The sequence below is a fragment of the Lissotriton helveticus genome, chromosome 8 (genome assembly GCF_964261635.1).
Source record: "Lissotriton helveticus chromosome 8, aLisHel1.1, whole genome shotgun sequence".
Lineage (NCBI taxonomy): Eukaryota > Metazoa > Chordata > Amphibia > Caudata > Salamandridae > Lissotriton > Lissotriton helveticus.
The window spans coordinates 607,714,340-607,741,291 of record NC_136069.1 but is presented as its reverse complement, the minus strand read 5'-3'; the positions used below and the strand labels follow the sequence as shown (position 1 = coordinate 607,741,291).

Genomic DNA, 26,952 nt, shown 5'->3' with positions numbered 1-26,952 from the left:
GCCCTGGATAAGCTGAGCAGAAAGGGCCAGGAGATGAAGTTCCGTCCAACTTGCAATCACACAGGCCACCAGATTCAAGGAAGGACTGCAAGTACTGCCCTGGTGATTGATGAAAGCCACAGTCACGGTGTTGTCGAACCGTACCAGAACATTGCTCCCCAGGAGATGATCCTGAATGAACTGAAGAGCTCGCTCCACAGCAGACAGTTCCTTTCCTGACAGGAAACAAAACAGGAAATGCTTTCTGCTGGCTATGTAATTATAGCCCCTGGCAGGAGGGTGGGTGGAGCTTAAAAGTGTTTTCTGTTTTATTTCCGGTCAGTGAAATATACCTCATTAGTTATGACTGGTTCGAGGATGCGGGACATAGAGGTAATACGTGCCTGTTGATTTACGGTGTTGGAATCTGCAGGAGCAATACCTTCTATGGAACACCTTCTTGATAAATCCAAGTTAGAAGATGAAATGTCTCAAAATATTTTTCTATGATTTCTCAAAAAATTCTGAAAAGGTGGCATTTGTGCTTTCCCACATTGCAATATGTAGAGTAATTCACACAATTTATGTCACACAAATTACGTTCAGCTCATTTATCCATCTGTTCCCTAAGGGATGGGGTAGATGAAAATACTGAAGACAGACCATAAAATACAGTACAAAGAGAATTCCACCTGCGGAGCCTGGAAATCTATTCTTTTTTCTGTTAACATATTTTTTATCTATTTCTCATTGTGATACTAAATGAAAACATATCTGTCGCCTAGTACAGGATAAAAACTTAGCATAAAACAAAGTATTAACAACAGTCATCTTGCATAACCCCCTCCCCCATCAAATAAGCATGTAAACAGTAAACCAAGTTGCAATTCCAATCATATTAGGAGATGTAGTGAAACCTCGTGCTCAGGAGCCCCGTTAGGCGCTAACTCAGAAATGTCAATAATCAGTTCCACTTCCTTCTCAATCCAGTTGCTAGGAATGTAGTGCATGATTTCCCCTCAGGATGGTCGCTAAAGGTGTTACTTTGTTACTTGTTGGAAGTCGGCTGTAGCCACGGCCGCAGCATGCAAGTCCTCGTCCGTCAGCTCAGCGGGAGCAGACTCCGAGTCCTTTACCCTTCCACTAGGGCCTCCCACGCTTGGGCCACATCAATGTTGCCTATGCCCCTCTTAGCTTCCCTCAGGAGTATCCCTCCCTCATACGTTGCCCACCTCTCAAGCTCTCTCTTCCAGGCAGCCACTATGGGTCCACCAGGGGTCTTCCAATGTCATGTGAGCGCTCGTTTGGCCAACAGAAAGGCCTGGACTTGAAACATACCAGTAACCTTGTTTTTGGCGGTTTGAGAGAACCAGCTGAGTAGGCAGTGACCAGGGGAGCAGGAGATCTGTTTCCTAGTGATGTCCGACAGTGTCCTCACTATCACCTCCCAATAACTAATCAAGGAGAAGCAAGATCAGGGCATAGGAAGAATTTCAGCACCCAAGTCCCTAAGCGCGGGAAAGCTGTGTCAGTAGTGTGAACGTATTTATTGATAGGCCCGGGAGTAGGATAGGCTCTGTGTAAGATGTAAAAGTTAATTAATTTAAATTGGGTGTTGCTGGAAACCCTAGGGATCCCTTCCATTATAGCCACCCATGCCTTTTCACTGATCGGGACACCCAGATGCATTTCCCAACGCGTCCTCAATAGTTGTAGTGTGGCACTACTAATTGACCTATAGAAGCATAGACAGGCTTGATAGTTCCCGAGGACAGGGAAATATTCTAGCAGGTGTGATGGACCCCAGGCTCTGACATTACTGTTCTCCAGTACCGCCGGAATGCAGCGATGACTGCGCCATAAAGCAGAAAATGGCACTGTGGTAGGTCAAAGTCAGTGAGAAGCTCACCCTCCCTAAAAGGAGCACCTAATGTTGTTGCCCCAGCTGCCACCCAGTCTCCAATTCCCTTCCACTGTCCACCATGAGGCAAAACCCTCAGCATGGTCATAGGTAATTCAGGTGCGTATAGAATAGACTATAGAACACCGAACCCCATAGCGCCTCAGAACTCTAAATACTCTTGAGTCGTCAGTTATCGGATGCCTCGTTTTTAGTAACATCCTAGTAAGGATAGTCAGCTCCGGGACCCTGGGTTCCATAGCACAGTCCTGATTCCATATAGCTGCCACCCATTTTTGAAGTCATTGGAGCTGCCCTACTAAAAAGCATGTCACGAAGTCAGGCACCGCAATACCCCACCTCTGTCATGGGCTATTTCATTGTGGAGAGTGCTACTCTCCTCTAAACTGACCCTCAGATGAAACCACTGAGTACCTAACTCAGTAAAACAGGTCTTTGGGATCCACACTGACAGTGTCGCAAAAAAATACATAAGTCTAGGAAGTGCCACCATTTTCAGCAGGGCCACCCTGCCTGCCACTGACGGAGATCGCATCTTCCAAAAATCGATACTCGTACAGCGGGATCTAAAAGCCAGTCCTATGTTTCCTTCAAGTATGTCTGCTGGATCGTGAAAAATCTTAACTTTTAGACAGGGCAAGAATCGGGGCTCCCACTCCCCTGGAAAGCTATTCTTGCCTCTTCACAAAGTAGAGTATATAATTCTTGAATTTCATTTTGTTTCCACAAATTTCATAGGATAATATCCTTCACCTTCCGTAGCAACGGAAAACCCTACTGTAATGCTTATTAGCATTGCATCTTAGCTGGTTTTCTTGAATTTGTTGCTTCCTACTCAGTAAAAAAACACAAAAAAATCCATATTCTCATCACATGGACTAGCATGTTGATCCCCTTTTCCATATATTTATACCTGGTTTAGCACCATCAACTGCACCAGCCCCTTCATCCTGGGAGACAGTATGCAGATCCGATGTATTGTCAGATTGAAAAGGAATGAGCATTTGATAACGGTTTCGCATGCTTGCTAGACCTTTACAATGAGATGCCTGGTTGCAAAAATCTCTTACTCCCATCTCTAACTGGAGGTATATGCCCCTTCTGGTCTCCTCTTGATCCTGGTTAAATGAAGAAGGAACGAGTCTGAGGTAGAAAAGAGTTTCCTAATAAATATATATCTGCACCTTGCAGAGTGCTTGCAGAGACTTTCCACAGCAGGACAAGGTTCCCTTATCCTTGCTCACCTCAAATGAGAAGTGTCCATATGAAATACATCTGTACCTGCCCTCTGCCTGTACTTTCATGAGCTACTGAATTCCACTGAGCGATTGCCATGGCCTGGGCATTCTGATTCCTTGCCACTGGAATCCTATGAAATACACACGTGGGCCTTCCCAGTTGTCCTGCCTCAATGCAAGAGTTCAAGTGTAACAAACATTAAATACTGTGATGCCACATGGTCAGACCACTTCCACTCGACCTCTTGTGCAGCTATTTTGATTTCACCAGGATTGCCAGGGGCTAGATTCCTTCACCCTGCCTGGGGGTCTCAGCAGGACAAACATGAAGACCAGCCCCAAAATCACCACCCTCTGCACCAAGAATGGCACCTCAAGTGGGTGGCGTCTGTCTTCACGAGGCAGAAGAAAATACTTCAGTTGAACGCTGGATTTTTGTACTTTCCTTGCTGTGTTGATCAATCCATTTAGGAAATTTAATTTCAGCGCGGAAGTAGAGTTCTCCTGTCTGGGAGATGCCAGCCATCTCATGAATACGACTGCTATGAGGAAGTACAAGAGGCACTGCACCTTCTCAGATCTCTCTGGATACAAGCATTGCAACCATTTCCAGAAGGTCTCTGTGCTTCCCTGTTACTTTTTCTGTGTTTAATCTCAAGGTTGATATTACTGGCTGCTGAGTTATAAAGTTTGTAAACTGTGTCATACTATCTACATTACGAAGTTATCACCTGCATATTGAAGCAAGGGGATAGTAATGACTCTGTTGTGTCCCTCAGATCACCTGAACAAACCAAATACAGTTGATGTCCTACAGCATGGACGTCAGCGGTCCAATTCCAAGGTGGTTTTAGAGCGGCCGCAGAGGAGCCAAAGCATCTGTGGTAAAGCGTGAGGCCTGCCACTGCTTTTGGCAATTGGAGGGGACGGAATGATTCAACAGCAAAATAAGTATGCCCACCGAACTGGGGGAATGAGGGAAAGGGAGCTTACTGTCGATTATTCAGGCTCGGGCCTTTAACAAGGGCTCAGGCCTTTATTGGCTGGTAGAGCCTGCTACGAAGGGCTCTAAGGTTATTATAACATTCCACCCCTAGAGGGCAGAATGTTCTAATTTGTAAAAAAAAAAAAAAAAGGGCCTCACGGACCCAGAGGGGGATGAAATCCCCTCGGTTGGCGAGGCCTTTTGTTCACAGCAGCAGCTGTGAACAAACCTTGGAATGTTGCTGCACTGGGTTTCTACCAGGGCACGAGTCGGGGTACCACGCGGGTGGACAGCATCCCCCCACTTATTTCCGAGGGTTTTTCAGGGTGGACGCCGTCCACCCTGCTAAATCAAAACCGCGTCCATCATACCTTACAAAATGGGAGGCACAAAGTAAACAAAGCATTTCCGGGTCCAAGCATGCCGGTCACCATGCCCCTGCACCTACCAGGTGCACCGTTGGCAGGGTACCCAATAGACGCCAAGGAAGGATCCGACCTCAACCAATGAATGGGTGGGTCTGCAACTCGGCAGGCCCGCCCACCCGCAACATGCCCTTTATTTTTCGGGCTTTCCTTCAATTAGCTCCTTTGCTTTTACGGAGCGAGTGACCCCTTTGCCTGCTGCCTGACCTGCCTCCGCTTCCTGCACCAGACTTCCCGGCCTCGCCTGCTGCCCTCTCCAGTCCCGGCCTCGCCTGCTGCCCTGTCCCGGCCTCGCCTGCTGCCCTTTCCCGGCCTCGCCTGGTGCCCCCTCCCGGCCTCGCCTGGTGCCCCCTCCCGGCCTCGCCTGGTGCCCCCTCCCGGCCTCGCCTGGTGCCCCCTCCCGGCCTCGCCTGGTGCCCCCTCCCGGCCTCGCCTGGTGCCCCCTCCCGGCCTCGCCTGGTGCCCCCTCCCGGCCTCGCCTGGTGCCCCCTCCCGGCCTCGCCTGGTGCCCCCTCCCGGCCTCGCCTGGTGCCCTCTCCCGGCCTCGCCTGGTGCCCTCTCCCGGCCTCGCCTGGTGCCAATGAACACAGATGTCGCCCGATAAACAGTTAATGTAGAACAAGTGTGCACATACCTTCATATTCACATGTACTACTTGAGTGCAGTTCTCAAAACTGGAGCTATTCCAATACTTCTGCTTAACTCGGGGAATCGACGTTCAGTGACTCACGGACCCCATGTTGCAATCAGGCTTCGGTGGAAAAGCAGCCGACCCTACTTCTGCCAGAACTATTTTTAATGAGATTAAAACCCACTACGGGATTTAACCGCTGGCGCGCCGGGTCTGTGAGGTGAATACCTTTGTTTAGCACCGCAATTTATGAACAGTAGCCGTTAGGTGTAAATGTTGCTGTTCTTTGTGCCTGCATTGCCCACGGGACAGCAACATTTAGTGTAATTTTTTTCCGTGTACTGGCCTATTTTCAGCGCGGCTCGCCAGCACCGTCGCTGTCCCCATCAGGTCCAGTCTGCCTGGTGATGCACTGCGTGGGGAGGCGCTACGTATGTACTGGGTGATTGCATTAAAAGCAGAAGAGCGAACATATTTGTCCTTGCCCATCTCGCCAGGCCCCCAGTACGTCTAGTGACCGTTCACAGTGTGGAGGCCTTAGTACTCTGGTTCTTAGTGTAAGACCCTTGCATCCACCTTCTAAACGCCCGAGGGGATGGGGCAGATCAGAACTCCTTCTCTCAATTGGGCCTTCTTAGTTCTCCAGGGTCCCCCGGACCAGATGCTAGGTGAGTTAATGCTGCCCCCAAAGCCCCGGCAAAATGCTCAGAAATCCCGTCTCCGCTTAACACTTGTGGGGGTATGCCCATCTTCAGTATTACGATGTCCCATTTCACGGTGGCGAACGCCCTCGCTAGCAACTTACAAAAATAACAATGCACCCAATCTAATCTAAATGTTCGCCCCCTTATTCTCATTCACTTGCACTTCAGATTCTGTCACTTACAGTCCCCCTCACTCAATGACACATTTGTCCTCATGTATGCATCCACACACGTAGAGCTATCAAGTAGTCCAGGATCGGTGGCAGCTTTTGGCCAGTCCTGGTTTTTCCACCACCATGACTAAGCATGTAATGGCTCAGAGATCTGTAAGTGTGATGGAAACAGTGCAACTACATGTCCCACCAGGCAGTCTGCTTTCAAACTAGGGCTGGCTGGAGATCTCCTTCATGACATGTGGTAAATGAATACACACAAATACAGTCAGGCTCACTGAAATACGGTCATCTCACACTCACGCAAGCACACAAACACTCACACCAAATATTCTCTGTTTTAATTAAACATACTCACTCGCTCTCGATCACTGACCTTAATGCACATATTTCCCACTACTGCCGAAAATACATTCACTCACTTTCATCTAGAAAGTTCATGTTATAGGCAGAGTCGCTGGAATGATGTCAATCTGCGCCCACAGAGTTTTGTGCATGATTATGACGTTGCCTTGTTTCCTACATAATCCATGTCTGTTGCATAATCTGCAGATATTAACAAAAAAAGTGTTCCTTGTTTAAATGGATTAAGAGTTACAAAAACTCTGCAATGCATGCTGCCGCCCAATGCTGGTCCTTCGCAAAGCTTCACCGGCCACCTTTCAGTTGTTTATGACTGTATTTGGAAGTGGAACTCGTACTAATGAAGTGAAGTGAAACCTTTGCACAGACCGTGCAAAAATGTCAAAATAATGAGCCAATGCTAATCACAAAATATGCTCCATTAAGTTAGATCATTTGTGTTTTCTTGTTGCATAATTCGCCAACCCTACTGCATAATCCTACTGGCCCTGGTTATAGGGTGTTCGGATATTGCCAGGTAGGTCCACGTAAAACAAGACCTTGTTGTCATCCTGCCCACCAGCAGCACCCAGACAAACAAGCCACTATGGAAGGGAAATGTGATGCAATGGTAACAATGCTGACTTTGGAAGCAGCAAACCTGGGGTTTAAACCCCTCTTCCATGCTTGTCCAGTGTATTCTACTTGTTAATAAATGTAAATGTCGTGTTCTAGGTAGCGTAATAAATTTTATAGTTTTGATAAGCACTATTGTAGTTTCTAGTATGTGCTTTTCTTCGGCTTTTTTCAACACACTAATTCTACTTTTGTTGCAATATATGCAAATGATAGATCTGCCTTACATGTGATGTCACTTCCTGTCGTGATGTCACTTCCTGTCGTGATGTCACTTCCTGTCGATGTCACTTCCTGTCGATGTCACTTCCTGTGACCACGCCTACCTTGGAGAGTCCCCCCCACTTCTTTTTTTAGGACTTGTGCCCTGGTTTCTACCACCAAACAAGCCTGGAGCACTCCATTGTCTTCAATGGAGATCCCAAAATTCCTATGTTCTAATACAAGTCAACTAATTAACAAGTCAGTAAATGCCCTCTGAGATTGAGCCCTCCTGTTGGAGACAATGGTGACCGGGTGAACAACAGAGACTGCTTGGAGAACGATACATGTGACAGCCTGGTGCAGAGGAAAAAGTCTGAAATACAGAGAATTATATATATATATGGGTACAGATATGGTAGAAAGGAGACCATTTTAAACCATACCTGCTACCTCAAGAAAACAAAATGAATCAATATTACAGTCTAAAAGCTGGACGAGGTGCAGGCGTCTTACAACCGCTACCAGGCAACACCTCTCGGTAATCTGAAAAGGAGTTTGAGACTGGAATACATGGAACATGTGGAAGAGAAAATGTCAGTGGCAGAACAGACACTCAAAGCCATATGCAGGGCAGTTGCATCTATTATTCTCATTTGTGGACGGGAAAGAGGAAGCTGTCTTGCCTAACGAAAGATTATACGTGACCCTGGTAGGTAAAGGAAACAAATGAACACCCCCCCCCCCCCCCGAATTTGGTAATAAATATACCAGTTTTGGGGTATCTCAGGACCCACAGAGTTGTACAAATTCGATCGGGCGTAAAAAATGCTAAGTCAGCAAAGCTAACTGGGCTGGAATGGAACATTTGCCGAAAAACGAGAGGGAAACAAAACATACCCTGTTATGGTGACCAGAACGGGTCCATTTGCTATAAACTTGCATGTAAACCTCTTTCTGAACTGTCGTTCCTCGTTAGCATCATTTTGCTGCAGATGAAAGGCACATTCTTCAGGCATGAAATAAAGGGCGTGCTATTGAAGGAGCATGTGCGCCACCTATTGACCAGTAGGTAAAAGGCATTATTTCAATCTGGAAAGACGGGCTTTTTACTCACCGAATTCCAATTTCTTCTGGTTATTTGCCACGGCGTGAATGAGAGCGATGGTGCCACAGGCGTTGCGGATGGTCTGCTTCACGAAGTATATCGTGGGGCTCAATTCTTGTCCCCGAGCTTTAATTCTGCTCTGTTCTTCAGCTTTGTGTTCTTCATGCTAATTGGAAATAAGTAATAGGATAAACACCTTTTTTTTTTTTTTTTTACACAAAAGCATGCATGTGTCGGGGCAAACTTTCAAGACTGCACCTCAGCATATGCAAAAGTATTCATCTGCCACCTACCCTCACACACCCGAGCCAACTCACTCACCCGAGCCCACTCCCATACCCAGTTACTAAAGTGGGTATTAATCAATAGAGGTGGGCGAGCCAACTAATTAACAGGGATACTCTGTCTTGGCACTGAGAGCCCATGAACGAGCCGAGCCCTGAACACGTTTGCTATGCAAATCATACACTAAACATAATGTATAATATGATAAACTGTCTCCAAAATTCAAAACAGTGTGTTTCTTTAACATGTAGAAGCTATGACATCAATACAACACATTATATCCCTGTACTGAGAAGTCTTACAGTGTGATAAATATTAAACATGAACCATCAGTGAACTAAGAAGCACAAGAGTAGTCGTGTAAATAAACCCTGTATATGACTCAGATTCTTATACAGCAAAATTATATTCTAAGTCAAACGCAATAGATTTTGGAACAACTGATATTCTAAACTCACATATTTTAAACTGCTTTCACGTGCGATAACGAAGCAAAAGGAGCTTTGGTGAATAAAACATTTGCCCAAGATCACACAATTTAGGAGGGAAAGTCGCGATTTATCCAGCTTTCTGTTTTCACGTTGTACAAGTCCGCCAGTATTATGGTAAGGCTTTGTTTTTATCTATTTATGGATTTTCAAATAGCGCAAACTCGACCCAAAAGTGTGCCCAAGGCCACGTGCAGGGCTCAAGTCGGGGTACCACGCTGGTGGACGTCGTCCCCCCACTTATTTTACCGGGTGGACGCCGCCCCCCCCTGCCAAACAACTGGACTTCACTCTTTGGCCTCGCTGGGACGACGAGCTTTAAGAAAATAGATACAGGTTGACCAAGTGGCCGTGCACGTTTATTGGAACAAGCCCACTTCCTCCAGGGACACGCTAACCAGCGTAGCTAGCACCTGAGCCAGGAGTTTCATACAGTCTAGAATTGTGGCTGCGGGACAAATATCTGGATGACAACCCGAGGCCCTACCTCTGTGGAGAATCAAATCCCACAGCTAGACAGCTCCATGAATATGTCCTTCTTTTAAATCTGTCCATGTCCCTTGCTCTCTCTTCAGCCATATCTTGCCTCTTATTTCCCCAAACCGATGTTGCAAGCCAACTTTCGTGACGTCACTTCCTGTCGTGACGTCCCTTCCGGTGACAGCGTCCCCCACTTCTTTTTTTAGGACCTGTGCCCTGGCCACGTGCACTGGTTTTCGCCACAGGGAGATTGAGTTGGCCACAATCACAGGATGTTGCTGCCAACGTCGAGACTCGAGCCTGGTTCCCCGCCTCAAAAGACGACAGCTCCAGCCCTAAACGCCACATTCTGGGTTGAGAAGGATGGGAGGCAAAAGCCACATGAAAGCTCAGCTAGTTATGGGCTCGAAGTTCCAACAGGACCTCGAGCAGAGCCAGGCTCTAGCTGTCAGTGGCCCACCTTTAGAAATGAAGTTGCGGAACGTTAGCATATTCCAGAGCAAACACTTACAGGCACATGCATCATTGTTGGCTTTTGCAATTCCTTAATTGCGATTTTTAAGTATTCGCAAAAGCCTATGCATCTAGGAATTGCTTAAAAAATAGCGATTTCTAAACATTCCTTATTTGAGACTCGCAAATTGCGAGTCGCAATTAAGGAATACCTCCCCATTCATTCCTATGGGCCTATAGGCCCATAGGAATGAACGGGAAGACATTCTCAATTTGCAAATCTTAATTACAGAATCACAAATTGAGAATGCAATTTCAAGGGTGAAAAGGTGTCAAAAGGACACCCTGTTGTACCCCTGAAATTGATCCGTGCACATATGTTGCGCACACACATGCCCTAAGGGCATGTGGGTGCGCAACATGAAACTTTGAAAAATGCACAAAAGTGCATTTTTCTAAGTTTTTGCAAATTACCATAAAGTTCAACTTCATGGTAATTTGCTCTCCCAAATAGCGGAATCGCAGATTTTTTAACTTTCATGCATTGCATGTAAAATGCGATTCCTTATATGCAATCGCAATTTGAGAACTCGCAATTAAATTCGAATTCTCAACTTGCAAGGGCCTTGACCCTTGATGCATCGCAAAACCTAATTTTGCGATCGTAAACGGCCCTTTTTTGCAAATCGCACTGTTTGCGATTGCAAAAGGCTTTGATGCATGTGCCTTTTAGTTTCATTAGTTTGGTATGTAAGTACTGCTGTGGCAAAATAACCTCAGCAAACTAAAACAAAAGCACAAAAAAAACGATTTTATCTCCTATTAATACGCGCCGTGAAATAATTAAGTTTGTCTTGCAGACTATACACGTGATTATTATTAGTATCGCATAAACCTACAAATGACAATACATTCGTGTAATGTGCGTTTGGAGGAGTCGTTTCCTTTCATAATACCCAGGCAAGATGCAGCACAACTTCCACCATTTTTACGCTCTCTTGTTTTTTTTTTAATGTATATTTTTCTCACTTTTATGTAGAAAATCGTGCGTCTCTTCACAGAGCTTGAGAACGACCCTTGTTCCCATTTTCTGTTCTACTCACTGCTCCCGTTCCCGGCAAAGGTTATCGAGAAAATCGTCAACATGCAATTGGCCCGCCACCTGGAAGACAACAACATCTTGAACCCGTCCCAGTTCGGATTCAGACGAAACCACAGCATCGAGACAGCCCTCCTCGCCGCCACAGACGACATCAGGCGCCAACTAGACAACGGTGAAACATCAGCCCTCATCCTCCTGGACCTGTCAGGCGCCTTCGAAACGGTCTGCCATCGCACTCTAAAGACACGCCTCCTAGAAGCCGGAATTCAAAAGAAGGCCCTTGACTGGACCATGTCCTTCCTCTCCGGCAGAACCCAGAGCGTCCGCCTCCCACCCTTCCGATCCGAAGCCACAGACATCATCTGCGGCGTCCCCCAGGGTTCATCTCTCAGCCCGACGCTGTTCAACGTCTACATGGCCCCCCTCGCACAAGTGGCCTGCCATCACAACCTCAACATCATCTCCTACGCCGACGACACCCAGCTCATCCTCTCTCTCACCAAGGACCCACACACCGCCAAAACCAACCTCCACGAGGGAATGAAGGCCGTCGCCGAATGGATGAGGAGCAGCTGTCGGAAGCTGAACTTGGACAAGACGGAGGTCCTCATCCTCGGACCCACCCCCTCAGCCTGGGATGACTCCTGGTAGCCGACCACACTGGGAACAGCGCCAACACCCACTGACCATTCACGCAACCTAGGATTTATCCTAGACTCCTCCCTCTCCATGTCTAAGCAGGTCAACGTCGTCTCCTCCTCCTGCTACAACACCCTCCGCAGGATCTACAAGTGGATCCCGACCGAAACAAGAAGAACGGTGACACAGGCCCTCGTCAGCACAAGACTGGACTACGGCAACGCACTCTACGCAGGAATCCCAGCCAAACACCTACGACGACTACAACGCATCCAAAATGCCTCCGCCCGACTGATCGTCAACATCCCCCACCGCACCCACATCACCCCCACCTGAGAGACCTACACTGGCTCCCCATCGAGAAGAGGATCACCTTCAAGCTCCTCACCCACACACACAAAGCACTCCACAACGCCGGACCAGCCTACCTGAACAGCAGACTCAACTGCTACAATCCCACCCGCCAGTTCCGCTCCGCCAGCCTCGCCCTCGACGCTGTCCCCCGCATCCAACGAACGACCTCCGGCGGCAGATCCTTCTCCTACCTCACTGCCAAGACCTGGAACACCCTCCCTACCCACATACGGCTGACCCAAGACCTACTCGCTTTCAGAAGACTCCTCAAGACCTGGCTCTTCGAGCAGTAGCAGCACCCCCCCTCCCCATAGCGCCTTGAGACCCTCACGGGTAAGTAGCGCGCTTTACAAGTACTCTGATTGATTAATTGTTTTTCTATGTATATTTTTCTCACTTTTATGTAGAAAATCATGCGCCTCTTCACAGAGCTTGAGAACGAACCTTGTTCCCATTTTCTGTTGTACTCCCTGCAGACCCGTGAGCTGAGGCACCGAGCCTATATAAAAGTGACAAAGGGGGTTAACTGATTGTCTCCAGGTCAGCCAATTCAGAGGGGCTCGGGACAGCTCTTATTTGGCTCCATCATCACCCACTGGTTAAAATCCAGGAAAATGCCTGCCTGCATTTGCTGCAGCACGAGGCAAGCTCTCTAAGAGTTGTGTGGCTCGTGGCTCCCCAATCCACCACCTCTTGGAAAGGACCTCCGCGTGCACCCTTGCTCATTTAACCGTAACTATTTAGGAGATATTTTCAAACAGCAGCACTATAAACTCCAGGGCTGGTCAAGGTGTGGGCAGGGCGTTAACAGACAGGCCTGGAAGAGTGACATCACTTCATTGTGTCCTACATTTTGCATAACATTTAGCAAGTACTGGGCAGACGTATAATAAGCAGTATTGATACTGTACAGGTTAAACAACAAAGTAAGTCGACACCGGTGGTGTAATAAACACGTCGTTTTATGTTGATCTTTTCTTCAATTTTATACAACGCCAGCCAACACGTGTTTCGTCAAACAGGGCGATACCTGTGACTCATCAGGGCTGAACAAGGCGTTAATGAGTCAAGCGGGGGACCAGTGATAATTCCAACCCGGTCAATGGGTATTATATGGGCCTTGGATACGGTGTACACGATGAGGGAGAAAAGTACAGGAGGGTACGTCTGTGTGCCGGAGACATCAAGGTGAAGGGTCCCGGCGGTGCTCGTCTCGTGTGTTGTGTCTGAAGTTAGACATATTGTTGCTGTTACCTTCAAAGTACACAAAAACATTTTGTGGCTCACCTAACAGCAATCTAGGGTATTGGTTCTAGAACATAGAATAGCCCTCTGCCAAAGGCTAAACCAGTTCTTAAAGGCTGTGCACCAGTGGTCCAAAACACTGCGGCGCGCCTCGACTCAAACGTTCCACTTAGAACGGCCTCTCTTCCCCTCCTACAACACCTCCACTGGCTCCCGGTACGTAAACAAATCATGTTCAAAATTTGTTGCATTGTTCACAAGGCCGTGAATGCTAAGGGCCCCAGCTATCTTGCAAGGAAATTCACCCACTATACTCCCACTACGTCACTCCGTTCAGGGACTAAATCTCCTCTCCTAGTTCCTCGGTTCAAAAAATCACGGATGCGTGGGAAAGCTCTCTCTCACCTAGCCCCTGTCTATTGGAACCAGCTTCCTACCTGTCTACGGCAATGCCCTGATCACCTTCAATCCAGAAGGCTCCTCAAAACTGTATTATTTTAATATGCCCCCCTTATTGGCTACTGTAACACGTCCATAGCGCAGAGATACCCCTTCGGGGGCGATTTAAGCACTCTACAAAATAAATAAATAAATATGCCCAAAATGCAGGCATGCGCCTATAACGATGGCGAGGGGCTTCAAGAACCGGTATAGCCCGAGGCATAAAGGCTATGTGGCTATCAGAACATTTCAACCTCTGAGGGTAGAATGATCTAAATCAAAAAGAGAAAAACCACAAAACTTGGCAATAATGGAGCAGAAACCCTGTACCAGCCATTATGAGCCCTAAGACGCTCCACTGTTTTCAACTAAACTTTCAACATTCCAATGTTCTAATACAGCTTTATAGCCCACCGAGGCAGGATATACATGCCATTAAAGTCATGCTCCTGCATTAAAGGCCCGAGCCGAAGCGGGCTTTTAATGGCCGGTATAGCCCAGCTACGGCAGGCTGTAAAGCTATTACAGCATTCCACCCCATAACAGCCGACTGTTCTATTTAGAAAAATAAAGGCCTCTCAGGGCTGAAATACCCCTCCGCTCCGACCGCTTTGTTCCCAGCTCTAGCTGTGAATGTTCTACAGGTAACAGGCAAGCGCAGAATCACAGCTGTTAGCTATCGAACATTCACAGTAAGACCAGTGAAAGGGAGCTGAAGTCCGCCCCTGGTTCTCCCCGACTTGACTGGACCGCTTTTTGTAGCTCAGTCAAGCGAGTGCGATCCAGGAGCTGAGCAGCATTCACCCCTCCCTTCTTCTGAAGCCTCTGTGACACTGAGCTACAGGATGTGGAAGGGTGGAGGCGGAGTGTGTCCTCCTGCACGGCCTCTGCCTTCCCTTTCCTCAGCCTAATTAATATATTTTCAAGAGGCAGGGGAACGAGAAAGTCAGAGGCTGTGTATTAGGACATTGCAATGTTGAGAGCAGTGGGCCTGTACCAGTCATATAGGCCGCTGCTGCTCCGTGGTTTTCAATGGAGCTCTCAACATTCCAATGTTCTAATATATCGCATAGCCCTAATAACTGCAAGCAGATGGGCATCCCTTGCAAACTTGCATTTGCCATATAGGGAAAGAATATTAGCAAAATAAAAACCTCATGAAAATGATACTTGGTGTGCAAGGGCTGTTCTTCAGAACTCAGACCCACATGCTCAATTAGTTGTCAAAACAAACAATCTACAAGAGGCAGAAGGTGCTACCCCAGGCTTGTCTTTGGACACTATTGCATTGCGTTTGCTACTTCTGGTCTGTGATCATTAAGGCAGTCAAAGGAAAATATAGTAAATGGGGTTCTAAGAGCCAGATTTCCTATGTCTTTGTGGGGGTATTTGTAGAGCGCACTGCTACTCCAAGGAGTGTCCTGGCCCTAGAAGCAGAAGGGTAGAAGTGGGGGAAAAGGGGAGATTAAGGGCAGGGATAGAGCCAAGTTTTCAGTTTTTTCTGGAACAGGAGCATTCAGTGTTTCTAATGGGCAGGGGCAGTCTATTCCAGAGGTACGGACCAAGGCAGGATAGAGCCTTACACCCCATCCAGAACTTCTTAATACGGGGGGGGGGGTACTGGCTAAAAGAAGATTTGAGGAGCGAAGATTTCTCAGTGGGTCATAGAACGATATCCTGTGTTTAAGTTAGCCAAATCCCATCCCATACAGGACTTTCTGGGTCACATGCAGAGTCTTAAAGATGACTCTTTACTTTACAGGAAGCCCATGGAGACTCCTCTGGAGGCGAGACATATGCACGTTACGGGGGAGCTCAAAGATGGTTTCCTGTCAGCAGTTTCCATTATTTGCCGCCCCCTGGACCACAGCAGCACAGAAGAGGTTGTTAGCAGGCTAAGTGTAGTGCAAGGGGTCCATCATGCAATGTTATTACGTTCCAAGAGTACGTAATGTCGCTTTTGCTATCCCTGCCATTTTGGTGAATCAACATCCAAGGTCGAAAGATTATATTTGAGAGAGCCAGGGGAAGGAGAACTTGGCAGAACTACATGCTAATTAGTTTCTAGATGAAACACACACTGTTACACAGAGTAGCGGTCTTTCAAAGTCAGGATTTTCCAGACAATAGTTCTCAAACCTGGGCCTTCTGCAATGTAAAGAATAGATCTCTAAAGCACATGGCTTGTTGCAGAGTTGCTCCTCTGCTGCTTCGGAGTTGGTCCACCAAAGCACGTACAGTGGCAAGCCACAGAAAGCCAATTCTAGTGATTTGCTCCTATGTAGCCTCTGGTTAGACCTACAAGGGCACATACAATGGTTGGTTACGTAATAACTAGACCGCTAGGTTGCTCCTCTGCCCCTACTGAGCAGATTCACCAGAGGCTCAACAACAAGTAGCCTAGGGTGTGAGAGAATGCAAATGTGACTGTGGTATATACATGTCCTATCTCTAGTGTAAAGGATTCACTTTTAAATCAGTCTACTTTAAGGGCAAAAGGCCCTCTCCAACATTTTTTTAAGGGGCAGGGGGGGGGGGATAGTTTTAAATAGCGCAAACTAGACCCGAAGATATCAGAGTGCTTTCTTTATATGAGGACCAGTTGCGTTACAGACAGACACATTAATTTTTTTTGTTTGGGTTTTTTGTTAAGCCTGCTACACACAACCCAATGCATTTCGGGTCTACACTGACCCTTCATCTGGAGTTGGTATAACGGAGATTTTGAGCGGGCAATATTAATTCCAGAGCATCTTAGGGGTGCTGCAGAATTAACATTGCACGCTCAAAATACCCAGATGAAGGGTCAGTGTAGACCCGAAATGTATTGGGTTGTGTCAAGCATTTGGAGATAACATTTGTGGAAAAAAATGCACTACGTGTGTTTCAACAAATGAATATATCACAATAAATCAATGAAGTAATCAAATGAAGCATTGTGCACAACATATTTTTTGAAAAACAATTTATTGTGGGGAAATACAGAGGAGAAACTTATTCAGTTTCCATGTGAATGTGCACCTACTCATCAGGGATTGGTTCGCTATACTTTGTTGGCACTGGGAGACACAGTGTAACGGATGGAGTAGCACAAAATAAAAAACAAGATTTAATCTAAAACGCAAGATTATTGAGTGCACTGAGAAACCTGTTCAGTTCAGATATATCCTGTGTATCATGCCACACACTGCAGGCCGGCGACTGAAGGATACTTGGACTGTAAGACACAAAGGTGCAGAAGAGAGATATCATGCTAATTGGTTAGTGTTTGTTTTGGTGTCTATTAGAACCAAATGACAACGACTCGAAATGACAAAGCTGGCACTAACTGAAATCCTCAACACTGCTTCAACTGTTGCAAGTTGCCGTAAGGTATTATTTCCATACGAACTTGGAGCATGGGTATCCCAAAGCTCCAGAAGTCCAAGTTTGAGCGAATCAGAGGGTGTGTGACCAATTCAGAACAAAATCGAAGCCACACCTCTGTAAAGTGCACTACCAACCCACACTTGTTAAGGGCCTCACTGTGAATGATTATGAATCTTACCTATGTCTCCTACTGTTAGGCACTGGTACTTCCTAGCGAGGTGTGTGACGAGAAAGAGAGACAAAGTAAGAGAGAGAGAGAGAGAGAGAGAGAGAGAGAGAGAGAGAAAGAAAGAAAGTGAGAGAGAGTAAGTAAGAGAGATAAAGTAAGAGGGAGAGAGAAAGTAAGAGAGAGAGAAAGTAAGAGAGAGAGAGAAAGGGAGAGAGAGAAAGTAAGGGAGAGAGAAAGTAAGGGAGAGAGAGAAAGTAAGGGAGAGAGACAGTGTGTGTGTGTGTGTACACGTGCATAAGTAAGCACAATATGTAGAGCAGCATTACGTAGTGCAGCAAACTGTACAAATCAAGATTTATGTTGTCACCAATTCGAATAGCATTACAGAGAACACGATCAAAATCGCTAGCGTTTGCCGTTTATTTCAGTGTTAAAAAAAAAAGTTTAGGAAAATTCGGACGTTATGAACCAATGAAAAAAGAAATGAGATAGGTCGAGGGTTAAAACTTTACTAAAAAATATAAATAAAATCCTTCATTTTCCTTTCCTCTATCGGGGAAGGAAAAATAACAAACAACCACCACAGTCAAATTCATAAATGAATTACCAGCCCCGGTTAACAGCAAAAGGAAAAACACGTAGATTGTACGTAAGTGAAATCTCGACAGTGATAGGGTAAAACAGCACACCACGCGACGCCACAATGAGTCATCTGCCAGGAGCGTGGCTGCACCTTTACCCACCCTACAAGGCAAACATTCATATCACTTAATGACGCCCTTGATGACCCATTGGTGAAATACAACGTGTTCTGTATCTGCATATCCTGCGTCACACTTCCAGCACTGGAATGCGAGGCGAACAAAGGTTAACTAATGAATATTTTAAGGGCAATCCCAACTCAGTCTGATTATGGAAGACATTTAAGACTACACTGGTAAGCAACCACATTGTAGCTTTTGCAATAATCATGATCAGTGTATTTTTTATGTGCCAACTAGGGATTTCCTTTCCTTTCACCTGCGCATTAGTGGGTGAGGAGGGTTACTTGTATTTCTCCCCCAGACCTTTTCTCCTCCAGCCTAGAGTATCTGACCTTTCACTGGACATTTCTACCTGCACTTTTCCCATTCCACAGCCTCTGCAAGCCTAGTTCTATCTTTCATCCGCTTTCAGTCTCAGGCTTATAGTTTCATGCTGGCCTGGACCCAACAATCCTATGCCTTGAAAGGCTCAACAACTGTCAACAGAGGGTACATAGGGGTGTGCAGAGGGGGTCATCAGCTCTACAGGTCATCTCAACATCATGCTACCTACCCCTTACCAAGGATCAACAAGAAGTCGGCAAACGGCACTTCGCCAACTTTGTCCACACTCTCTCACCTTACAACCGCCATTTCAAGTTGGGCCCAACCCATCACCACAAAGAAGTTTGCCCACAATCTTTGCAGGGGCCCGCTCAGTCCCCAAAGTACTTCTGTCCACCTTGTCCTTCATTTATAAATAAGCGGCCCTGTGAAAGTGGGTGATCAGCACATAAGCAACGTATCGCCATTAGGCACAGTGGTCTCATGCCCAGGGCCACCACAAATGGACATTCCAGCTCATCAGGCACACAGAGAATATCCCAAGTATTATACAGAAAAGCCAGCCCCTCCCCAGTAAAGTGTATTTTGAGACATTTACTGTACCTTCAGTACCTGAGTGAGCAAAGCTAACAAACATGTGAGCTATAATATGTTTTATGAAAATGTGCTGTCCAACAGCAAATAGCGCATGTCCTTCATCATATTAAGAGGCCACAATAATTACATCTAACAAAATGACAAATTCCAGGTATATAAAAAGTCGTGGTGTGACTAATTAATGAGAAATTGGATGTTACCCATCATTTCTTTAGGGAATACCAACAAACATATGTTTCTCTCGGGTGCAAAAAACCTTGCAGTAGACCAAAAGAGCATGTAAATAAAAACTGGAGATGAAAATAAGATGACATGCTATAGAAAGGTTGGGAGTTAATTATTTCCCCTCCTATCCAGAAGCTCCAATCACAATTAGAAACAAAAGTAAGACTACTTCTCTATAGGTGAAAGGTACTTTCCAGTGGCTGCTGGTGACATTTAAAAATGGTGAGGTTAAAAATGTTGGGCATGACTTATTTAGCGAGTGAAGCGAGCAAGCTTAATGGACAAACACTGGGCCTGGGGAGGCCTTACTCCCAAAAAAGATTGCCAAATGGCTCATTTTAAAGCAAAAGAATTTAGTGATAAAGCAAGGTTTAAAAAGCAGAAGGAACACATGGTCTTGAAATATTAAACACAACAAAAACTGCCCCATATCTTACTACATTATTATGTTCAACAGTTAGTGTAATGTGCAAATGGTACACCTAACACCTGCAGGCCCTTCAAAGTGTGTGCTTGCCCAATGTCTTGCAATGCATGCAGCAACGACTTTGAAGAAAATGCTCTAACCAGGCTTTGGGAAGCACCCACAGCTGCTGTCTGCAATCAGTCATATAGAAATATGCGCAGACAGGTCTTTAAGTGAGATGAAAAAAGAGGGGTTCTCTAAAAGGGGACATGTAAAATACATTTCTGTGATTCCCATAGTGTGCCACCGACGAATATTTTTGTTTCTCTCCGACAGGTTATTGCATCCAGATATGACATGCACCTAAAACCTACCAGTACTATTGACTTGGTCAATGGTTGCCAGCTGTTTAAGTTAAATTAACAACAAGGATTTGTTATAAATAATTAACATTGAAAATGTTTACATTCTGAAATTGTGAGACTGGTAATGAAATATTATTGAGGCCTGTGGAAGGAGTACTGGCCTTCAGCTATGTGTGCTTTAAGTTTGATATGTATACCCTTTTTCTCTCTGTACATCTTCAACATCATCTCTTTGCTCTTCAGCATCCTCTTTTCACTCTCTCCAGAATCCACTTCTTCGCATCTCCCTGACTGCACCACCCTATACATATACTGCACTCACTCACATTTAAGTACTTTATTTTCTTTTACTTTTGCCTTGTAAATATTTTGACGTCTATGTACCCCCTTCACACACATTTCACAGAATTTCAATTACACCTGGAATACATGACCATTGATACTGTGTGCTCTATAGACAGGCCAACCCACTGACAGACGCAGATGCTTTTGCTTCAGCCTTAGCGCCAGAGTTTTCAATTAAAGCCCCTCATTAACGCTCGGCACAACTCAAAGTATGCCCTATACAAGAGTAATAAGATGCACGGAAAAACCCCCAGAATCACAACATGATGAAATAGCTAATATGCTTGGGGAATACAAGATTAAGTAAAATACGTGAAATAAAAGAAAAACTAAATTGCAGACATGCATTAACTTAACGTTTTTAACATTCATTGTTCGTAAATACATCCATGTTTTTGGCACTGATGTTAAGGGCATGAAGACAGGGCCAGTTTCAAAGCCATACAGCATGCACCTGTGTCTATTATAAGCACATATTTCTCCCTTTGTGCTTGACTGAGATATTTTGAACAACTTCGCAAAGGACCAGAAAACTTGCATGGCTTTTAGATAAATTTTCAGGGCAACAACTTCTAATGGGGCCGCCAGGGCATGAGGTATCACTGTGGGGTTGGTTAGCGTGACAAAGGAACTCAAAACAATATATATAACACAATAATATCTTTATAAAACTCACCATTACCAAGGACAAGGCGCCAAATCACACATGCTTGCATCCAATCCCACCTTGCGATGAATGGGAAAGGTTGGGATCTATGCCTGTGAATGACGGACGTCTGGCCTCCTACAGGGATACAGACTCAGACGCCTGAAACCTTGATGCTGACAGCATCACTGGCCTTCAGTGGATAGCATCATAGACTACAATTGCAATGAAGGGCTTTAGAACGGTAAGCTGTGTGTCACATTGCAGAAAGTTGATTTACTGCCTGGCTTCCGCCTTCTACTTCATAGCAAGCCAGGGCAGGCAGCATGGTACTGATAAGCCCATACTTAAATATTATATTTCTAAATACAATTTATAAATTTATTCTTTTTGTAGGAATTTCAGTGGGGCGCAGCTCAAGAGCCTTAATGGAGAAACTGCCCTGGTACTTTAAAACACCAACAGCAAGCAGACACATACACATTGGGAAACGCAATAATACATATACAGAGCTGGGCAGAGAGAGAAAGAGAAGACATCAAAACCAGATAGTGCTGAAACTAATAGGCTATCACAGACAACCTGATTTGCCGGACCCTGGCTTTGTGTCCCATAATCTCCAAGCGAGTGGTTCCTGTTTGCATTGTTGGAATTTGGGCTTGATGAGGACTCTAATTGAAAAACAAAAGAGGGACCCTGAATCTAAAGATTAATGACAAGAGGGAAACAACCCGCCAGGGCGAGAATACTAGAGAGAAACATGGAAATGGGTGTTCCCTGAATACCAGAAGAACAAAGTTCTAATCGCACATTCAGCTAACCCACACAACCACAAGGAAAATTTATTTATTCAAAGACATTTTCAATTTTACATTTTTTATATATATACATTGTTTTCATAGAAAAATAATTTCATTTAGACAGTGAAATAATATCTGAAAAACTTTTCATGATCATATACAGAAATACAGTATAAAAACTAGGACACGCAAAGATAATTCAAAAAAGGCACAAAAGCGCTTTTGTGTGTGATGATATGTATGTGAATGCTTGTGTATGAATTTGATTGTACAAAAGGTGTGTATGAGTGAATGGATTTTGTGCCTTTTTTGAATTATCTTTGCGTGTCCTAGTTTTTATACTGTATTTCTGTATATGATCATGAAAAGTTTTTCAGATATTATTTCACTGTCTAAATGAAATTATTTTTCTATGAAAACAATGTATATATAAAAATTAAAAATTAAAAATTTCTTTGAATAAATAAATGTTCCTAGTGGTTGTGTGGGTTAGCTGAATGTGCGATTAGAACTTTGTTCTTCTGGTATTTAGGGAACACCCATTTCCATGTTTCTCACTTGATGAGGACTCTACCTGAAGGTTTGTCAGTTTTTGACTGGGCAATAACTTGTATTTAAATCACCAATAAGTTGTAACAGATCCCCTTCCCTTGTCCATATACCAAAATTCCTGCATGCAAATTTAATGGGCTTGAGTGCACACTGTGTCAATTAACCACGATAATACTTAGAACGGGCAGACAAAGAACATGGCTTTTAATGTTCTACACCCTAAATGAATATTGACAACATTAGCGACACATGCGATGATTCATTCATTTTTAAAAAGCGAGGAAACATATTAACTCACTTGATCAATACCAACAGTATTGTTCCACAAACAAGATGAGGATTTGGAATAACAAAACCTCTCAAAGCATAACTTAATCCCAATAGCATTTTCCCATACTGTAGCGGTTTCTGGTCAGCAAACCTTAAAGACCCTCTACTTGAGTGTTTTTATTTCTATTGACCAGTGTTTGCTGGGCAGCAGAACTACCCAAACCAGATTTAATTCTGGTCACCAAACCTAAATTACACCCAAATTTGTTTTTCTAGAAACCAGTTGTCACCAGTAGGCTGTTAGGTGTCAATGTACATTAAGTCTATGTATTTCCTTTGACACCATCAATCAGTTTAATACAAATTTCCCAGAATATCAGTTTGAGTAACTGATGTGATGGAGCGCTGAACATGCACGATTCACAAGCAGGCAGTATATGCAAGCTCTCATTTAATGCCTGCAAATAAGGTGCTAGCACGGTACATTTGAACAGTGATCTAAGACCCTGAAAAGGTAGCCTTAGTTATGATGCAGAGCTGTAAAAACCGTTCTCTTGCAGATCCAAAAATTAATTATTCAATCTACCCGATGTGGACGAAACGTCCACCACCAGCCATTTCTGCCAAGTATTCATACAATTAAATTCCTAACAGCAACTTATGCTCATCTAGTCAACGCCTTCTAGTCTCTCCCAGATCCTTTCTGCACCTCACTCAGGTATTAGTCCTTCAGTGCACTGGGGACCTCCACTGGTTTTGTTTTCCCGCTGAGCTACAAACTCCCGAGCCCTTGTGTTGAGATTGAACACAAAGCACTTATCCTACAACTAGAACTCAATGGTTGGCAGACTCTTCCCCGCTCAACCGGTTTGGCAAACTGAGTACTGTAAACAGGTGTAACAGGTATGATCATATGCATGTTTTGTCTTGTCACTCTTATTGTCATCTCCTACCAACCACTAAACCAGCCACCTTCACTAAATGCATATACAAGCAATCTGACTTGCCATGACTGCAGGCTTGTCATCTCATTGCAAAGAACGATATTTCTTTTAGAAATGCTCCTCATTCTTAATAAACAAATATCAATGAATTAAACAACACTAGAACCTCAAATTCAATAAAGAATTCGTAATAGCAAAAAACAGCTGCTATGCCAAGGTAGGACAATAAAGGTTGGCCCTCATTGGCCTCTTTCCGCCGACAAAACTGGCCAAAATAACAGAGGAGCCAAGGGGGCAGGGCTCTTCAAAACGACGGAGCGCAGTCAGAACCTCAGGTATCTTGACTAGGTGCTATGTTCATTAGTGTCAGTTATGGGATCAGGAACCAGCATCCAATCTTGCAGCAGCCAGAATTCAGACCCGATAACCCCTTGCTACATCAGCTTTCTATAGCGTGACATGACCGTAAAAAATCCACTTGCAGATGTCAATCTTTCCTGCTAAAGGAAACATAGTGGCTCACAGCTCATCAAGGAATTTTGGATAAAGAGCAAGTACAGTACGTACTACCATTTCCAAGAAATTCACAACATGGAAGTAGGACCTATAAATGAGACCAGCAAATAGAAGCGTAATGTACATGTTGGTATGAATAAATCACAAAGATAATGTCCGTCCATCCTTGGAAGTCTGACATTGGCATTCACATGCTGGGGTCTTATGCCTGCTGAAAAGGTCTCTGTTACATTGTAGCATTCCCTTCAACCCTTCACTGCAACTCCCTGTTAACCCAAGGCTGGTTGACACTCGAAAGGCCACATGGCTCTCACAGTGACAGGCTTATGGCCTTCCAAGTTAATCATCTGTCCAGCATACATTGGCTGTCTGTTCACAACAGGACTGTTATCTGGTCACAAGTGCAACTGCACTGAGAATGTGGAGTTTAACCATTTCTCCCTATATACCAATATTGCCTCATGTGGTTTCAGACAACAGTTTGCTGCCAATCAAGAAGCTGTAGGACCTTCAAGGGCAAATGTGAGCCTTTCTTTAAGCATATTTCCAAGTGATATAGTTTGAAGGATGACAAATATTGCCCTTCTAGATTTGGGAATACACCTCTCCGGGAAAGCAGATGTTTGCCTCTCTGAGTCATTTCTGTTCTCAACAGCATTTATACATTTGGCTCCTAACAAGACGTATAGATAAGGTGTAAAAATGCTGCGACACCGCTCCCTTCATCATGTCTGTGTACTTGCTCAACGTTCTTCACTGGTTTTGTGGGAGGAGAGATGCCCTAACTTTGTGGCTGGACAAATGTCTGTTCTTGAGATTTACTACTTAGTGCACTATAGATATGGCTGCAGGATTAGGGAAAGTAGACTCTTGACTGGCTAACTGGGTAGGAAATGAAAGGAGGGCCATTAGTTAAAAAAACAATGACAGAAATGTCCTGGCTAAGGTGCAAGAACCTAAAGCCTTGATTAATGCCCTCTAATCCAAATGGTTGTAAGCTTCAACATCAGACTAAACCCATCTTGCAGAAATTGTGAAGCTAAGTAGCCCCTGCTGTTCCAACGTGCTTATAGGCACTGCAAGTGCAGCTACGGTGGGAGGCTTGCAAATCCAAAGCATTTCCAATGCTAACAACCCACCACTCAGACTCTTAAGAGTCTCTTGGGAGAGGGTTGGAAAGCTAAGGTGCGAGGAAGACAGCAGGAAGATCAAACTTCTCTACTGCTAGTTGCCAGAGCAAGGGGAAACACAACATGGTCGCCTAGAATAGTACTACTGATAAAAACAAAAGGAGTCTATATACCGAATGATGATGGCAAATGTGGACTGGGTTAGAGAGAGTGGAAATAAATGAAGGAGGACTCAGTGAAATGCGCCAGAGAAGTGTGACGCGCACGATCAGACATAGGTATTGTGCTCACTGGGCCACAGGACTCAAGCTGCACCCTTATGATAATAAAACTGGTCTGGGAATGGTTGTGTCCCAGTTTAGCTGTGACCTGATCTGGCTGTTCAGACTGGGCTCTTTCAACTGTATTAGGACCAAACTTTTTTTTTTTAGAAATGTATTTATTGTTTTTAACAAACTTCAGAAAAGAACAAGGTAGGCCAAATGTTGCATACATCTGTAGCATTCCTTCAGGACTCGGAACTCTATGAATAATGGATAGTATTGAAGACATGCATGAACAAGTACAGCAAGGGCTTTGCAATCATTATTGGTAAGCAAAAACAGTCCAGGTGGGAATTCGGACCAGGAGAGGAGAAAGAAAGAAAGGAAGGGAGGGAGGGAGGAGAGTGGGAGAGAAACCTCAGTAAGCTGTCTCCTGACTAGCTGTATCCAGGGAGCTAGTGTTTGTGGTTGTCAGAGAGAGTTATTGGGAGAGTCTGGAACAAGGGTTAACAAATAAATACGAAGGGGTTGCCGAATCTCTTTGGGTCTGGAGGAGGGAAGGTTTGCAACGTAACGTAGACCTCGCTGGTGAGGTCACAGTATGTCATGCTTTTGAGCCACGAGGCTACGGTAGGGCGATATATGTTGCCCCAGCAGAGAGCGATCACTTTCTTAGCCAATAATAAAGCATTGGAGGAGAAACAGCGAAGATGTTTAAGGATTGATGAAACGTTGCAAGAGTGCCTAAAAGGGGGTGGGTACAGGTGTGAGTCAGATCATGTGTGACAGGGTGAGCCAAAGTTGACTTGCATATAGATGGCTCCTCTCTGAGGTGGCATGGTGAGCACAAAAACGATGGACTGGAATGTGGTTCAGAAGAACTCAGTGGCTGGGATTAATTTACGCATTCCACCCATCACTTTTTGTTTTCACCAATCCACTTCCTGAGCTCTCATTGAATGGAAGCAGGACACATTTTCAGAATAAAGGCATCATCTAGTAAAAAAAATATAACCGGAATTGGATTCCCACATGTTTTTGATAGGTCCACAAACATCCGGTCATCTGAAACATTTAAAAACAAAATGACAAGAAAACTCCCTTGCTGGATATGTGAAGGGTGAGCAGGTGTTATGAGCCCCAATGTACCCCAATATAAGTCTAGGTAGCTGCACGACCTTTTACCTACATTTTTCCTACCGTGCTCTACATAACTGCTCTGGAGCTGACCTTTTGCTTAGTTATGTGCTGAATAAATGTTATGTGGTTTTCTTCAAAAACCAGCCTCATTTATTATGCATGAGGATTCTTAGTATCACAGCAGGATTACCATCTTCTGTATAATAAGACTCTACAAACGTCACCACTATTGTCATTCTAGGTAGAACCCCTGAGGGTAGCTTTTGGGTATATAAGTACCACATCTTCACTGGCATT

At 44.9% G+C, this 26,952-nt stretch overlaps 1 protein-coding gene across 1 annotated transcript in view; it reads right to left on the bottom strand.

Moving 5' to 3' along the window:
• The window catches only part of UCHL3 (ubiquitin C-terminal hydrolase L3), a 364,417-nt gene that overhangs the window by 283,238 nt on the left and 54,227 nt on the right, over nt 1–26,952 (bottom strand). Inside the window, exon 2 of the mRNA XM_078657433.1 lies at nt 8,353–8,509. Coding sequence (XP_078513559.1) covers nt 8,353–8,509 — 157 coding nt within the window. The remainder of the gene's footprint in view (nt 1–8,352; nt 8,510–26,952) is intronic.